Source organism: Telopea speciosissima, chromosome 1, assembly GCF_018873765.1.
Source record: "Telopea speciosissima isolate NSW1024214 ecotype Mountain lineage chromosome 1, Tspe_v1, whole genome shotgun sequence".
Classification (NCBI taxonomy): domain Eukaryota; kingdom Viridiplantae; phylum Streptophyta; class Magnoliopsida; order Proteales; family Proteaceae; genus Telopea; species Telopea speciosissima.
In genome coordinates, this window is record NC_057916.1 from 42,830,119 (window position 1) to 42,844,700 (window position 14,582).

The 14,582-nt window shown below is 39.0% G+C and overlaps 1 protein-coding gene across 1 annotated transcript; it reads right to left on the reverse strand.

Annotated features, from left to right (window-relative positions):
* Window positions 1-1,063: 1,063 nt before the first annotated feature.
* LOC122665208 (alpha-terpineol synthase, chloroplastic-like) lies at window positions 1,064-7,293 on the reverse strand. The gene is made up of 7 exons (XM_043861300.1): window positions 7,060-7,293; window positions 6,717-6,981; window positions 6,237-6,609; window positions 5,111-5,329; window positions 1,815-1,953; window positions 1,462-1,710; window positions 1,064-1,378 (listed from the first exon to the last, which is right to left on the reverse strand). Exons 1-7 carry the CDS (start codon window positions 7,282-7,284, stop codon window positions 1,079-1,081), a joined length of 1,770 nt encoding a protein of 589 aa, XP_043717235.1. The 5' UTR covers window positions 7,285-7,293; the 3' UTR covers window positions 1,064-1,078.
* Window positions 7,294-14,582: the final 7,289 nt, after the last annotated feature.

Consider the following 14,582-nt stretch of genomic DNA (forward strand, 5'->3'; position numbering starts at 1 on the left):
AAATGTTATTGCAGTTTTTTCCAATTTTTACGGCGTTTGTACTAATTTTGTGGCTAAGCTACATGCGCTCAGGGATGGGCTCTACATGTGCGATGAGTCGGGTTTTTTTGATTTTGTGGTTAACTCAAATTCTATGTTGATTGTGAATCAAATTAGCATTAATTTTTGTATTCTGTGGAATTGTTGGGATTGATTCCAAGAAGTGTCAGGTCTTTGTACCTCCCTCCTTGCTCAAGTTTCTTTTGCCTTCAGGGAAAGCAATCGAGCGGCTGATTAGCTGGCTAATTTGGCTTGCTCAAATAATGGAAATTCTTCCTTTCAGTCTCACTCAACCCTTCCCAGGGACCTCCAAGTTATAGTGAGGGAAGACAAGGCTGGTTTATTGGTATTTCAATTTTAAAGGTCCTGTGGGTCTTGGGTTGATTTGGTAGGAGTGAGTGAATTTTGTATTGGGTTTGGGGTAAGGCGGGTTATGTCCCCCTTGTATTGCTTATTTGATTTAATAAATTCTAGGGGCCAGCCCGGGTCCCAGGTAATATTCGGGTTTAAAAAAAAAGGTTAGTGGATTTAATATTGAGCATCTCTTTCGTTCACGCTGTGCTATCATGAATCCAACACACCGATATATAGTCCACATGACATCAACCATTGGTGTACCAAAACCCATAATGTAACACCGTAATGATAAAGATCTCTCAAGTTAAAGGGTCACTAATGATAGGTACGCATCTCTCTTTAATATGATAAGCAGTAACACATGTGAATTTGTACTAGATTCTTTTTTATACACACAAATAATGTGTACTTACATTTATTCCCTGAAATCAACTTTTCTAGTGACATACAATATAACGACCATGAGTAGGATGTCCAGTCCTATCCTTAGTCGAGAACTGTTTTGGATGAAGGCCCATGGAACAAACTTATAAGCCTGTATAAATTCATACAATAATAATAAAATTAAATTTATTTATTCCAAAATGAATTGGTTTTGTTGGACACACTCCAACAAATGTTACATAATCAGCTATTAGAAAACGGAAAGTAAACTATCATCAACATCCTTTTTGATTTTGAGTTACAAAGCTCCAATCGTAATAGGTTTTACTATCAAGGACAACACATGGTTCTTGCTTTTGCTGTTCTCGGCACCGAGTCCATCTCCATATTGGTATACACAAAGTGATGTGCGAGCAAGATTTAGACAGAATTGCACAAATTGGCTAGAGAAAGGAGAATTGGTGATAGATTTGTTCATCAATTTCCATATCTCCATGATCCTGTCTCTGATATATTGACGGGCGACCTGCTCAGAAACTTTATGCTCATACATATAACAATGGATTGAGGATGAAACATCACCTCTCTCTAGCTCGGCCTGCATTAATGAACCCAATAAATATTATTAAGTTTTGTGCATGGTTTCTTAACAATGAAGAAATATAGGTAAGAGTTAGATACCGATGAAGTGGCCAAATCATTCGAAAGCCTACAGATCATGGCAGGACCAAATATTAGGTCTGGATTGCTCCCCAAGCATTCAAGTACTTCTTCATTAATCTCTTGTCCTGTAGCAAAGAATGCATGGAAAAGAAAGATTGTTCCAGAAGATGAAACCCATCCATTCTTCAAGTACTCCTCAGTTGATGGGGTTTTTCTCGTTTGGTACCACTTGGCCTCAACCAACATTGCTTTAATGAAATCTGCCCACTGAGACAAATTGAAAATATAAAAATAAAAAAATGGAAGTTTTAGTAAATTGATTTCAAGTTCTATGTGTGAAAGATGATACTTTAGGATTAAAGACATGATACCGTTTTCTTCAAGTATGGTAAGATATCCCGACCCTGTTCTTTGAGAATGTCATAGGCCATTTCATTAGTGGTGTTGAAGAGAGCTAAGAAAGAAATCTTCATGTAGTCTGGAAGTTCTTTCATTGCCACCATTTCCCATCTGAAACAAAATAAATAGGTAATCATTGTTGTAAATCATATATATGCTTTTTATTTTTATGTTATTACAGAGCAGAAGAAGGTTGCTCCATTGTGACTAAGTGGTCAAGGGTTCAAGTCTGGAAACAGCCTCTCTAAGAAAGCAGGGGTAAGGATGCAGGGGTAAGGACGCGTACAGTATGACCCTCCCTAGACCCCGCAATGGCAGGAGCCTCGTGCACTGGGTACGCTGTCACACCCGCAAACCACCCCCTAGGAGGATTCGGCTAGTGATCCGAATACCCGAAGTATTCGAAGACCTCCAGGATCCCGATGCAGTATATACACGTCACAAGCACAACACCAAATCAAGATAAAAATTATTTTATTGATCAGAGTGTGCAGAAAGTACGATTCACAAGTTTATATATATATTATTTACATTCAGATCCCCTTCTTCCCAAACAGCCTGGATTTACATAGTTTCAGCCATCGGGTCAGAAACTAGATATACTAAAGTATTTACAGTGGAAATACATCCGCCATAAAGAGTAGAGTTTTAACAAAGGACAACAAACGAAAAGATTACGTCATCAGTCCCTAATTCTCCAAGTAATCCCCTCCGCCACCATCGTATCCAACTCCAAGATCATCTAAAAGAAAATATTCCACAGGGGTGAGCTCCACTGAGCCCAGCAAGTAAAGGATAGACCACACACAAGCAATCACACATACAAAGCAAAAATCCTAAATGCATGGATTCAATTTTAAACCTAATTTCTACCTAATAAACAATGCCTAAGTCTCTACTATGCCAATAACTCAGGAAAACAAACTTGGGTCCGTCAACTCAACCCAAGCCGTAACCTCAATTGTTGCAAGGAGCCCACACCGATAGTAATCCACAGATCCCCCCGTGGGTAGACCCCAATACTGATAGCCTGGACCCCACCCTGGTGTTCTACACACTCAACGACAGGGAGCTATGATCACCCAGCACTTGGACCCCTACTGGTAAGGGTTGTAATACCAAGGAATGACGTCCCTAGCCATGTGCAGACTAAATGGCATAGTACAAGGTGTACAGTGCTCCCGAATCCCATACTACGGCACACCATACCTCTTGTTTCTAAGCCGTCTACGGCATCTATTCTAATATACAAAGTTCACATTCCATCACATTCCACATTGCATCGAAATTCCACGATTTTATAATCATAGGATATAAATGAAATAATTAATCATACAAGTTCTAATAAGAATAAATTCATATATATGCATAATTCCTGATAATTAATCTAAAATGATAAATACTCCAAAATAAAATCAAAGCCTATCCCCACTCACCTTGCTTTAGTTGATTTTGCGCTGCCGGGTTAGTTCACGAGTCGTTTGCCGGTAGGTTCAATGATTCAAAAGTTAGGTCCTAATATTTATAAACCAAATATATATGTTAGGCGGTATCCTGATGTTTTTGGAGTTCCAATATAGGTTAGGTTAATTTAAAACAAGTTTGGAGCTAAGAAAACACCTAACAGCAACACTGGTCTGTGTCTCTGGTTGACCAGTGACTTCCACCAGAGACACACAGCAAACGAAAAATTGACTCAAGAGTTAGATTTCTAATAGTTATCAACTAAACATGCATGCTAGATGATATTCTAATGATACTGAAATCCCAAGATAAGTTAAGGTCAATTCGGAATAGATTTTGAGTTAAGAAACACCTTTCAGTAACACTGGTCTATGTCTCTGGTTGGCCAGTAACTTCCACCAGAGACAACCAGAAATGAAAAATAAAAAGGAGAACAAAGTTTTGATGGAGGTTTTGGGTTGGTCTTCCCCAATTGACACCAGGGATGATTCCTACATATAAGATTGAGTTCCTATGACTCAAAATAGGCTAGGGAGGTGGGCAATTTGAGGAATTGGGGTTAAGGTAATGACCATGGTTCAGATATGCAGAAATATTCAATTATTTTTACATGAACTACACTGATTGGAAACTAACTTATACAGCATGGAATTAAACTTAATAGGATGCTAATTGATGGTAACACCAACAACCTATGACCAAGATGAAAACTTCCTAATAGAATCTAGTATAATGGAGATAACTTGATTGAATTAAACAGTCATCTAAGTGAACTTACATCCATAAAACTGGGGCTTAGGTTTCCCCAAACCAGAGATGAATCTGGCATAGGAATCATGGTAAGGAAGGAATGAAGGAAAATTCATGAAAAGGAGATGAGATTTGGGGGGGAGGGGTAAGCCTCTTACCAAAGCCGAAATCAGTCCTCAGCCTTCTTCTTCTCTTCTTCTTCTTCTTTCTACTTCACTTGGGTTCTTTCATTCAGGTTTTAAGAGAGGTGAATAGTGGGAGAGGTTTCATTTTATATAACTTGTATCAGTCGGTCTCTTAAACCTTATCTCTTTTAAATAAAAAATGATTATTTAGCCATATTTGTGTACGAAGGTTAGTTAAACGGGTCCCACATACCAACGTTGTTGGGAAAACATTCCAACAAGCTAAATGGGACGTGGCGGCAAGATCCCCGACTCGAGGCACCGGGTCCCACACTCCCGAGACAGGAATCTGCAATAACAGTACTCTGGTTGATATAAGTGGTTGACCAGAGGGATCCACCAGAGCGTTTTATTTGTTGTCCAAGTGTCAGAACACCTCGAGCTTTGGCGGTTTCATGTATTAACACATTTTCAACGATGTTTTCATACCCCAAATACCCAAAACATGGTCAGGGTCGCTTTCCATAATTTATACATTAGATTGTAAATTTTTGAAATTGTACGGGGGAGGTACGAGTCATTTTGTCGGTAGACGACGGGTTACCACCAAGATTCCTTCTTTATCTTCTACTCATTCAAACATCAAAGCAATACTCCAAAATATATACAAGGCTGCAACTTCGGATTCTGGACCTACCATCGAATTCGGGTTAGGGTTCGGATCGAAAAAGCCAAGCTATAACATATGCCCTTTTTATCATAGGGCAGAATAATCTTCCAAAGGAAAAGGAAAATACAAATCTTCAAATGATAGTTCATTCAATTTATTAATTAAAATTGATTCTGTTTAATCATGATTAGCTTGAGTTTCAATTAATACTAACCTCTTTCTTACCCACAAAAAAGAAAATCTTGAAAAAGATACTAACCTCTCAACTGCATAAGTGAAGAGCTCAAGTTCCTCGAGAGAGCCATGGACATCATAAATGTCGTCTATTATTAGAACAAAATTCATGACTTTTGTAAGCCAATTTCTGCAGCGCTCATACTGAGGCTCATAGGTAACCCCTATACTAAACAAGAAACTTTCCACAAGACGGTCCCTTGCAAAGTTCAATTTCGTTGTTAAACCAAGATTTTTCCACCACCTAAATAGCAAATCAAATGATTCAATTAGTACATGTCACGGTAAATACACTTACACACCGACAAAAAGACTCTACAGCTCCATGGTGATAGCATGAGGGAGGATATTTCAAAAACCTCAATTAACTGGAAAAAAAAAAACATTTCATCCCCACATGCAATATAACATGGTTCTATTTGACCTATCATTATTGACACAAGTGGTGTAATTCAATCACGAGATTTTCTTGTGTAGGAATTAAATGTCACATAATTGAGATATCAAACTTAAAGGAGTAGAAAGTTGCTTTTTAGGGTAAAAGATTTCAAATAATCACATGCACTGCTTCTTTCAGAAACTTGTACCAAAAATTATGTTGGAAAAACTGACAGCTGAATATTGCAAATCGGCCTCTAAGATAAGACAGTCCATTGACACCCTAGTAATTGTGCACTCAATTACTAGACCCCTTCGAATACTATAGGGTTGTGCTCAAATTAAAAGAAAAACACTCACAATAGTATCACTTTCAAATGCAACAATTACAAAATAGAGGAAATAATAACACTAATAAGCACAAGGATGACACAAGTAGCATTTGATTGATTGATTGATCCTCTAAAGGCTAAATTTCCCTTCATTTATATACATACCAAGACACTTTGAGAGGATGAGTTAAGATGTGAGTTTAAGAAAAACAATTAAGAGGAGACTTAAATATAAATAAATAAATAAAGAAAACTATGTGACTACGTAAATATTATAGCAACCGAAAAGATTAAGAGCATTGAAGGAGAGGCTTAGCAACTTAAAAACATTCATGGATAGACATTAAGGATTTTCAAAAAACTGAAGAAACAAGTGTTTTGAATCTTCATTTATTTTAAAATATTATTTAAAACCAATATCTTGTCATGTCTTAGTTATACCTTGATGCAAATCCGAGATCTCTCTGATGTACTGCTTGCACCATGTTGAAGTCCAGCTTGGCCAATTCAAGAATGATAGGATTCAAATCCTCTTGTCCCTGGTAAGCATCAATAAACCACCTTGTCTCTGCCCTAAGCATTCTCCAATGCAAGGGAACTTCCAAGGAATGCTTCACTTGAGTCTCAAGATTTGAGTCTCTGTAGTCCTTTATGTCTTCAAGATGTCTTTTAGTGAAGTCTCTGGCCTCATTCAAGATGCTTTCACCTTCTGCCCCAAGGTATGAAGCTTCATACAAGCTCAGCATTCCCATAGTGTCATCACAGAGGGACTCTTGGAATTTTCCTTTTTCATCCAAGAATCCACTAAACACATCTGCAATCATAAGATCTTGTTATATATTATGGGTTCATTAAAACTAAATTAAAGAAACAACTTTTTCTGATGTCACTCAAAAACAAAATTAAGAACCTTAAAACTACCTTGGGAGAGCAGATATCCATGTTGCCTAAGAAGCCTAAAATGGAGAGCAGTAGCATATAAATCATCCTTAATCCACTTATCAGTATTGCTGTCATTGTATATTGCTTGCAAGCTTCGATCTATCTCTTTATGGAAGAGGTGTCCCAAACCCAGCCTTTGCAAGACATGGATCAGCTTAAACTGAGCCAATGGTTCAACCTCCTTGTTTAGCATAACCCTGACATCTTCTGTAAGTTCCTTAGCTCTTGATCTGAATGTTTCATCCTACATAATGGATTTCAATAATGAGCATTTAAATTCAAGGAAACCAACATGAACAAACTAAGGATAATTAATTAATACCACACAACCGCTACGTAAGGATTCAACGAAATTATAGTCCCAAATGGTAGGTTTGTAGACAACTGATGGCTTATTATTGTCTTCTGCTTGGGATTGGATGCTAGCATTAGCAACACATCTGATCTGCCTATTCGATCGAACATTACATGGAGCTCTTAGTATGACAGATCGAGTAGGACGCATTGAAACAAATGGAGGGTTCCAAGCATGACATTGAAGAGCCATTTCTTGACTATTGTTATGCTGTAATGGTTTGGCCTAAATACCATATTTATATATGGGCTGATGTTCTTTGTGCCATAGTGCAGCCTGTTCCCAGACACATGGGCATGCAGACAACATTTGACCATAAGTACATATTCTTTGAATTTAGAAGCACACAAAGCGATAAAACACGAAAGAAATAAAACAGAGTCGACTGACCTTGTGTGCAGCATGTGTCACACATGTATACATAATACATATTGAAGAAGACAAATTAAAATAAAGGGAGGAGATTCAGGAAGAGGGGACTGGATTCATGCACGAAACCCATAAATAGAAAGAGGGCAAGGGTGGTCCAAATGATTAAAACCCTTGTCCCCCTTACACTATTCTTCAAGGAGGGCAAGGGTTTTTAATTATTTGGACCCATGTTGGTCAAAAAGAAAAGCAAAGGAAGAAGGTTTGCTACGCAAAAGAAGAGGGTTCTATTCCCTACCGGTTTTGCACTTTGCCGATCCTGATATTGTATCGATACTGTATCAGTGATATAGGATGGACAAGTGGCAAAATGGTCAAAAAGACTCTATTTTTAAAAAAAAATCAGGGACAAATTTGTCTAATAAGGTCGATCATTGCCGAAATCGATCCGATTCTATATCAATTTCTGAGTCAACAGTTCCAATACGATGCACTAGAACCATTTTACTACGTTGACAGAGTACACTGGCCTCGTGACCTTTCTTCTCCCTAGTGCAAAATATCGGAAGGAGAATTGATTTCAGCCACAGAAAATGAAAAAAAAAAAAAAAGTATCCCATTGTTTGACAACATTGTAAAGCTGGAAAACGTTGAATAAATCTAATATCTCTTTTCTATTTTCCTCATGGCCTGGACCTTTCAGCCGAGCCATCCACGTAAACTCCACATCTATTTTTTTCTCATTGAGATGATGCTCAACAGAACCCATATCACGGGTGGAGTTACTTGCTCCACTAAAACAGTGACAAAGAAACTCATAAGAAACTCATGCATCCCTTAAACCCGAAGTCTTCTTTCTCGTTTCTCTCCCTTGACCTTTTGCCCTCGTGGTGAAAGCACCAGTTGTCCAGTAATGAAAAAGAGATGGTTCCCTCTGTGCTGGGAATGAATATGTATCATCTATTAGTGTACTTGTGTCCATCAAAGTGGATCCACCATATTATCTGTGTTAGATCAATTGATTGATGATCTAAAAATATTCGGTTTGGATTTTACCTGAACGTATATGGGAAAACAGCGGAAGAGAGATCAAGAACTAAGCTTTTGATTATGAATACACGAATAATCTTTTACTTTCTCTAGATATCTTGAAAGGTTTCTCCAAAGAGAACTCCACACCACAGATGCTTGGGAAAAGATGGAATCCCACAGAGAACACAAATACTTGGAGAGCAAGAGAGAAATTAGGGAAATTTGGTTTTGCAGTTATATGGCCTTTGGGTTAGAGGTACTATATTTAAAACCAAAACCCTAAGCCCACCCCCCCCTTTTAGACACACACTAGGAATATCGAAGGAGGGGGGAGAGAGTAGGCCACTTAAGTAGCTGGCCCTCTCTCCCCTTGCTCGCGGGCTGGGCTGGCCAGCTCTTGTGGGTTGCCTTGGACCGGGGCCAAGGCCCATGTCCAATTTTCATCTCCCACTCGCCCACACATGGCGCATTAGCTCAACTATGCATCCAAGTTTCTCCCAATTTTGTAATTCTTCATACAGGAAATGAGACGTACGACTTAACGAGATAATACAAAGTAGGAGTACCATATCAAGCTTCCATCTAACAAATATAGTACATTACTCACAAACAATCTCGAAATACCCCAAACAATCCAATTACCCCAGATCTAGCACTTTTGATCCCTTATGATGAGCAGTGCTAACCCCTTGTATGTAATGTACTCATGACTACGTCAATCACAAACAAAAGAAGTTGCCCGAGCAATGAGTCACAAAACAAAGGTGTAACATCGAGTGGTTTTCCCTGAGCCCCTTATGTGAGTACGATTATCCCGCTGAACCGCATCATCCATGATCCTAAGCAATACGTCAAATTAGCATCATTGAGTGTCCTCTTCATGACATTGTCTCAGGTAATAAGGGTACTGAGGGATTAATATAATCCATGTGGCTCACAGTAAAGAAGCAGGGATCCATTCAGTCACTCTCACTATCGGTCAGTATAAGCACATACATTATGATGTGCATGCTATGGCGTAAATCCCAGAGAGGTGGGCATGTCACTCTCCAAAGATAAATACCATACGAATCTTAGTCTAGTCACTACGTCAAGTGCCTAACCTGAGTTTCTAGTGTAGTTACCCTCATGGTTTCTGCCTGAAGACTCACATATGATTTTCCACGGGCTACATGAAAGTGTGGTGACTTCCATGTTGGACCAGATAAGGTCTCATCTTAGCTCTAACTAAGGTGCCATAAAGCACAAATGCTCATAGGCTCATCTTGCTCGCTACCCACAAGCGCCAAGGTGAGTCACCCATATGAGTGGGTCGACTCAATGCCTAGTGGCATCTTTACAATAATGAATGTGTACATAAAACATCTCTTAAACAATTATATCTCATAAATAAATGAAATAGAGATACAAATGAATGTCCATCCATGAAAGTGTTCTAAAGTAAAATACATATCAAATCCGCCTCGGTCCCAAGTTCCTAACATGAACCAGGAAAACATATCTGGCAATGGGTTTCGTCAAAGTATCAACCAACATACTGTCAGTGGAGATATGCTTGAGAACTACTTCACCTTGCGCAACCATGTCTCAACTGTAATGATATTGTATGTCAATGTGCTTGGCTCTCCCATGAGACTTGGGGTCCTTCACAAATGCCAACGCTATCGTGCTGTTACAATATATGAGCACAACATCGTCTGAGTGAGCATAAACACTAAGTCTTTGTAAGAACCTTCTGAGCCAAACGGCCTCCTGAACTGCTACTGAAAATACGGCATACTCCGACTCCAACGTGGATAGGGCGATGCAGGTCTGTTTCTTGTTCTCCAAGTAACAATGCCACCTCTTAGGACAAATGCATACCCTGAGGTGGATTTACGTTCATCTTTGTCACTAGCCCAATCAGCATCACTATAGCCTCTCAGTCTCAAATCTGAACCACTATAGGTGAGCGAGAGGTCTGTAGCCCCATATGCGTATCGAAGGATCATCTTTACAACTTGCAAATGAACTAGTTCTGGTGATAACAGCTAACCATGTCAACAACGAAGCATATGTCTGGAAGCGTGCATATCATCATATACATTAGATTGCCTACTATGGCTGCATATGGTACGTTATACATTTGGTTTCTTTCTTAATTCATCTTAGGGCACTAGTCTTGGCTTAAAATGCATGCCTTGTCCATTGGAGTGTCTATAGGTTTCGAGTTGTTCATATAGAATTGTTTCTAGGATTTTCTTTATGTAAGTCTCTTGAGACAAACTAAGAAATCTCCTAGTGCGGTCCCTCACAATCTTCAAGCCCTACACAAAGTTGGCCCTCGTGTCCTTCATCTCAAAAGCAAAGAACAATCACTCTTTAGTGGCGACAATCAACTCCATGTCATTCCCAGCTAATAGGATGCCATCAACATATAAGGATAAGATAAGGAGACCTTCCTTGGACCATTTTACAAACACGCACTGGTCCTCTTCAATTATTTCAAAACCAATAGAGGTAATGGTATGATGAAATCTAATGTACCACTTCCTGGAAGATTTCTTAAGGCCATAAATGGAATGTTTGAGACGGCATACTTTGCGCTCTTGTCCGTTCACCTCAAAAACCACGGGTTGAGCCATAAAGATCTCCTCATCCAATTCTCCATTGAGAAATATAGTTTTAACATCCATTTGGTAGATTTCCAAATCCAATTTTGCGATAATGGTTAGAATGAGGCAAATAGAGGTCATTTTCACCACAGGGGAGAACATCTGATCATAATCTACACCCTCTCTTTGGGAATATCCCTTTGCCATAAGGCTTGCTTTATACTTGTTAATTGAACCATCTACCTTGCATTTGACCTTTAGGACCCACTTGCTCCCAATGGCTTTACATCCAGGCGGAAGGTCAACTAACTCTGAGACTTGGTTTTTACTCATAGAATTCAACTCATCATCCATAGTAGGGTGCCACATTTCCTTAGCTGGAGAGGAGAACACCTCTCTTATTGAGGCTGGCTTATCTTCACCCCTTGGAACACAAACGAGGACGTCCCCTTTAATCTCAAAATGATGACGGGGAATGTGTCCACATGCGCTCCTACACGCAAAAGGATCTTGAGTTTCGGGTTGTGCGCTTTCACTAAGTGGCACACTTCCATTGGGCTAATGATCACTCTCACCTTCTCTGGAAATCTCATGATGAATTATTAATTTTCCACCTTCACCAAGAGTAGATGAGACACTTTCATCTATCTCTATCTCAAAGAGGTCAAGATATCTATTAGCATCTTTAATACTAGGGAAATTGGTCTCAACAAAATGAACATCACTTAACTTAGTCTCTATCATTCCTCTGTTTGGATGTTCACGGTACATGGCATAGCCTTTTGAGCTATCAGAGTATCTTATAAAGATGTCCTTTTTAGCTCTACGGCTAAGTTTCCCAAACTTATGGGAGGTACTATGAACTTATTTAGCACATCCCCATGGCCGCAGATGCCCCAAAGTGGGCTTTACTTCTTTTCACAATTCATAAGAAGTGGAAGGAATTGATTATGATTGCACCCGGTTAAGGATGTAGGCAGTGGTCATAAGAGCGTCTCCCTAGAAAGTTACTGGGAGGTTGGCCTACTCCATCATTGACTTAACCATGTCTAAAAGGGTTCTATTCCTTCTCTCTGCTACACCATTTTGTTGCGGGGTGTAAGGAATAGTCAACTTACTGGTGATTCCTTTTTCCTCATACAGTTCTTTAAACTGATCTGATAGCTATTCGTATCCTTTGTCAGTGCGCAGAGTTTTTAAACTCTTGCCTTGTTGATTCTCAACCTCTGCTATAAAGCATTTGAAGCAATCTAATGCTTTGTAGCAGTGAGCGATCAAGAAGACATTGTCCAAATAAACCACCATCCAAACGTATATCAAACAAAGTACCATAAAAAATAAATGAATACCCCAAAGTTAAAAGTGTTATAACTGAAAGTAGATTGTGTTGGACTTATGGTGCATATAGCACATCATGAAGAAGTAAGGTGCACCTAGTGCGCAAGGTGAGCTGATAGGAACTAACTCCTTAAACCACTTCATTTGTACCATTTCCCATGTAGATGTTCTGGGAGCCATCCTGAATCTTCCTATAATCTACCAATCCCCCTCGATCAAGAGTTACGTGTCTTGTTGCTCTTATATCTACAATCCAATCAGATTGGGTATGGGTAATCAAAACATGTGTACATACAAAAGTGAAAGGAGGGAGGAATAGAAATGGTACCTTCTTCACTTCAGCGCAATCACAAGCGAAGTGCCCCATCTTCTAGCAATTATAGCATTTGACCTTGGAAAGATCTCTTTTTTTGCCTCGCTTGCCACATTTCCGCTTAGTAGATTTGTCTCCACTTGGCATCTGGTTATGTGCCTGTACCTGATTCCCTGCTCACCTTTGTCTTTTGCGCTTAGACCCAGAAGTCTTGTACTGCTCCACTTGGGCGACAAGGGCTTGAGCGTGGGTCGCCTCTTGGAGCTCCGTCTCTAGTTCCACATGAGTGGCAATGTCATTAAAAGTTTTGACATCATTGTTATATGTGAGAACTATTTTTTGTTTGGGCCGAGAAATTAGGTAAAGTCCATATAACAGCTTGAACCTGCTGCTCATCGATAAGGTTTACCCTAGCATCATCAATTTCCTTATCATGTCCTTCACAATCCTAAGGTATTCAGCCATGGTGTGCTTGGGGTCCTTACGGTACATCTCAAACTTCAAGGTCAAGACCCATAACCTTGTAGTTGATGTACTGCCATGGTCTAACTTATCCTGGTCCCACATGGACTTGGCAGTTTTGTATCTCTCATATTTGCCAATAAGATCATCGTGCATGCAGCTCAACATAATAAAGTGTGCACTACGATCCTTTTAAAATCAAGCATCATAGGCCTCTTTGTCTTGACAGTGTCGGGCGATAGCACCCTCATTGGGTTTTGCCATTTCAATGGTTTGGTGGTCAAGGCATTCTTGTTCATTCAGTAAGAACTGAATCTTACGATGCCACATGTCTTAGTTGGTTCCATCCAACTTATTGCCTTGGTTAAGGTCAACAACCAACGGTCTTGGTGGTCATCACTATATTCCATAATATGCAAAGGAGGACATTTAGTATACATTTAAAAACTTTGTTCAAAAAATCCTGATTAAAACTAATGGTTCCCTTCTCCACACGATGAAACTAAAAATTTCGCTAAGCTCATAATCGATTTTGGGAACATATAGTTTTAACTGATTTCGAACAAAAGAAAATCAAGGAGGAAGGCATATCCAAACCACAAAATAATGGGCCATACATCGGGTGTGCAAGGATCCCACATAAGGGACCCAATTTGGTATTTAAAGTGATATGCCGAGTCAATATAAGAAAGTGATATGCAGTGCAGAGGCTTCCCTTTACATGACTTCTCAAAAATAAAATTTAAATTACAATCATCTATTTACATTCCAGAATCCTACTATATCACTACTAGGGAGCTCCACACTTTGCATCACATTCAAATACCAACTCTATCGCACATACATAAAACATATCCCTTGTACAAGTACCAATAAATTTTTCATCCCATAGAATATAAAAAAAATAACATGGGTTGCATGGGATGTGGTTTGACATCGTTTCCTTAATGGTATGAGTCAAACAAAACCAATACTGCCACGGGAAGGTATTAGTAACATCTCGATTATTTGTAAATATCTTATAATATATCTCCACATCACATGGAAAAAATATGGGATCCTTTTCTCTCGTTTTCTTCCCATGGATTTAATTCACAGGAGTTTCTTGCTAATGGGCAACCACCTCACAAAAAAGAGAACAACCCATAAAATAATTATATACTTAAAGCAAGAAACCCTCACAACAGAGATGTACATATATAAAAGATCTCAAAGCTTTGCTTCTTGACTCAAATGATATCAAGAAACCATGCATATAACAAAATCCCATCCAAGAAAAGCATGTGCAACCTAACAAACTTAATAAAACAAATGGGCTGCACAACTAATTTAAGAAAGAATAAAAAAAAACTTTTTTTTTTCTTTTTATTCTTTTCTTTTCT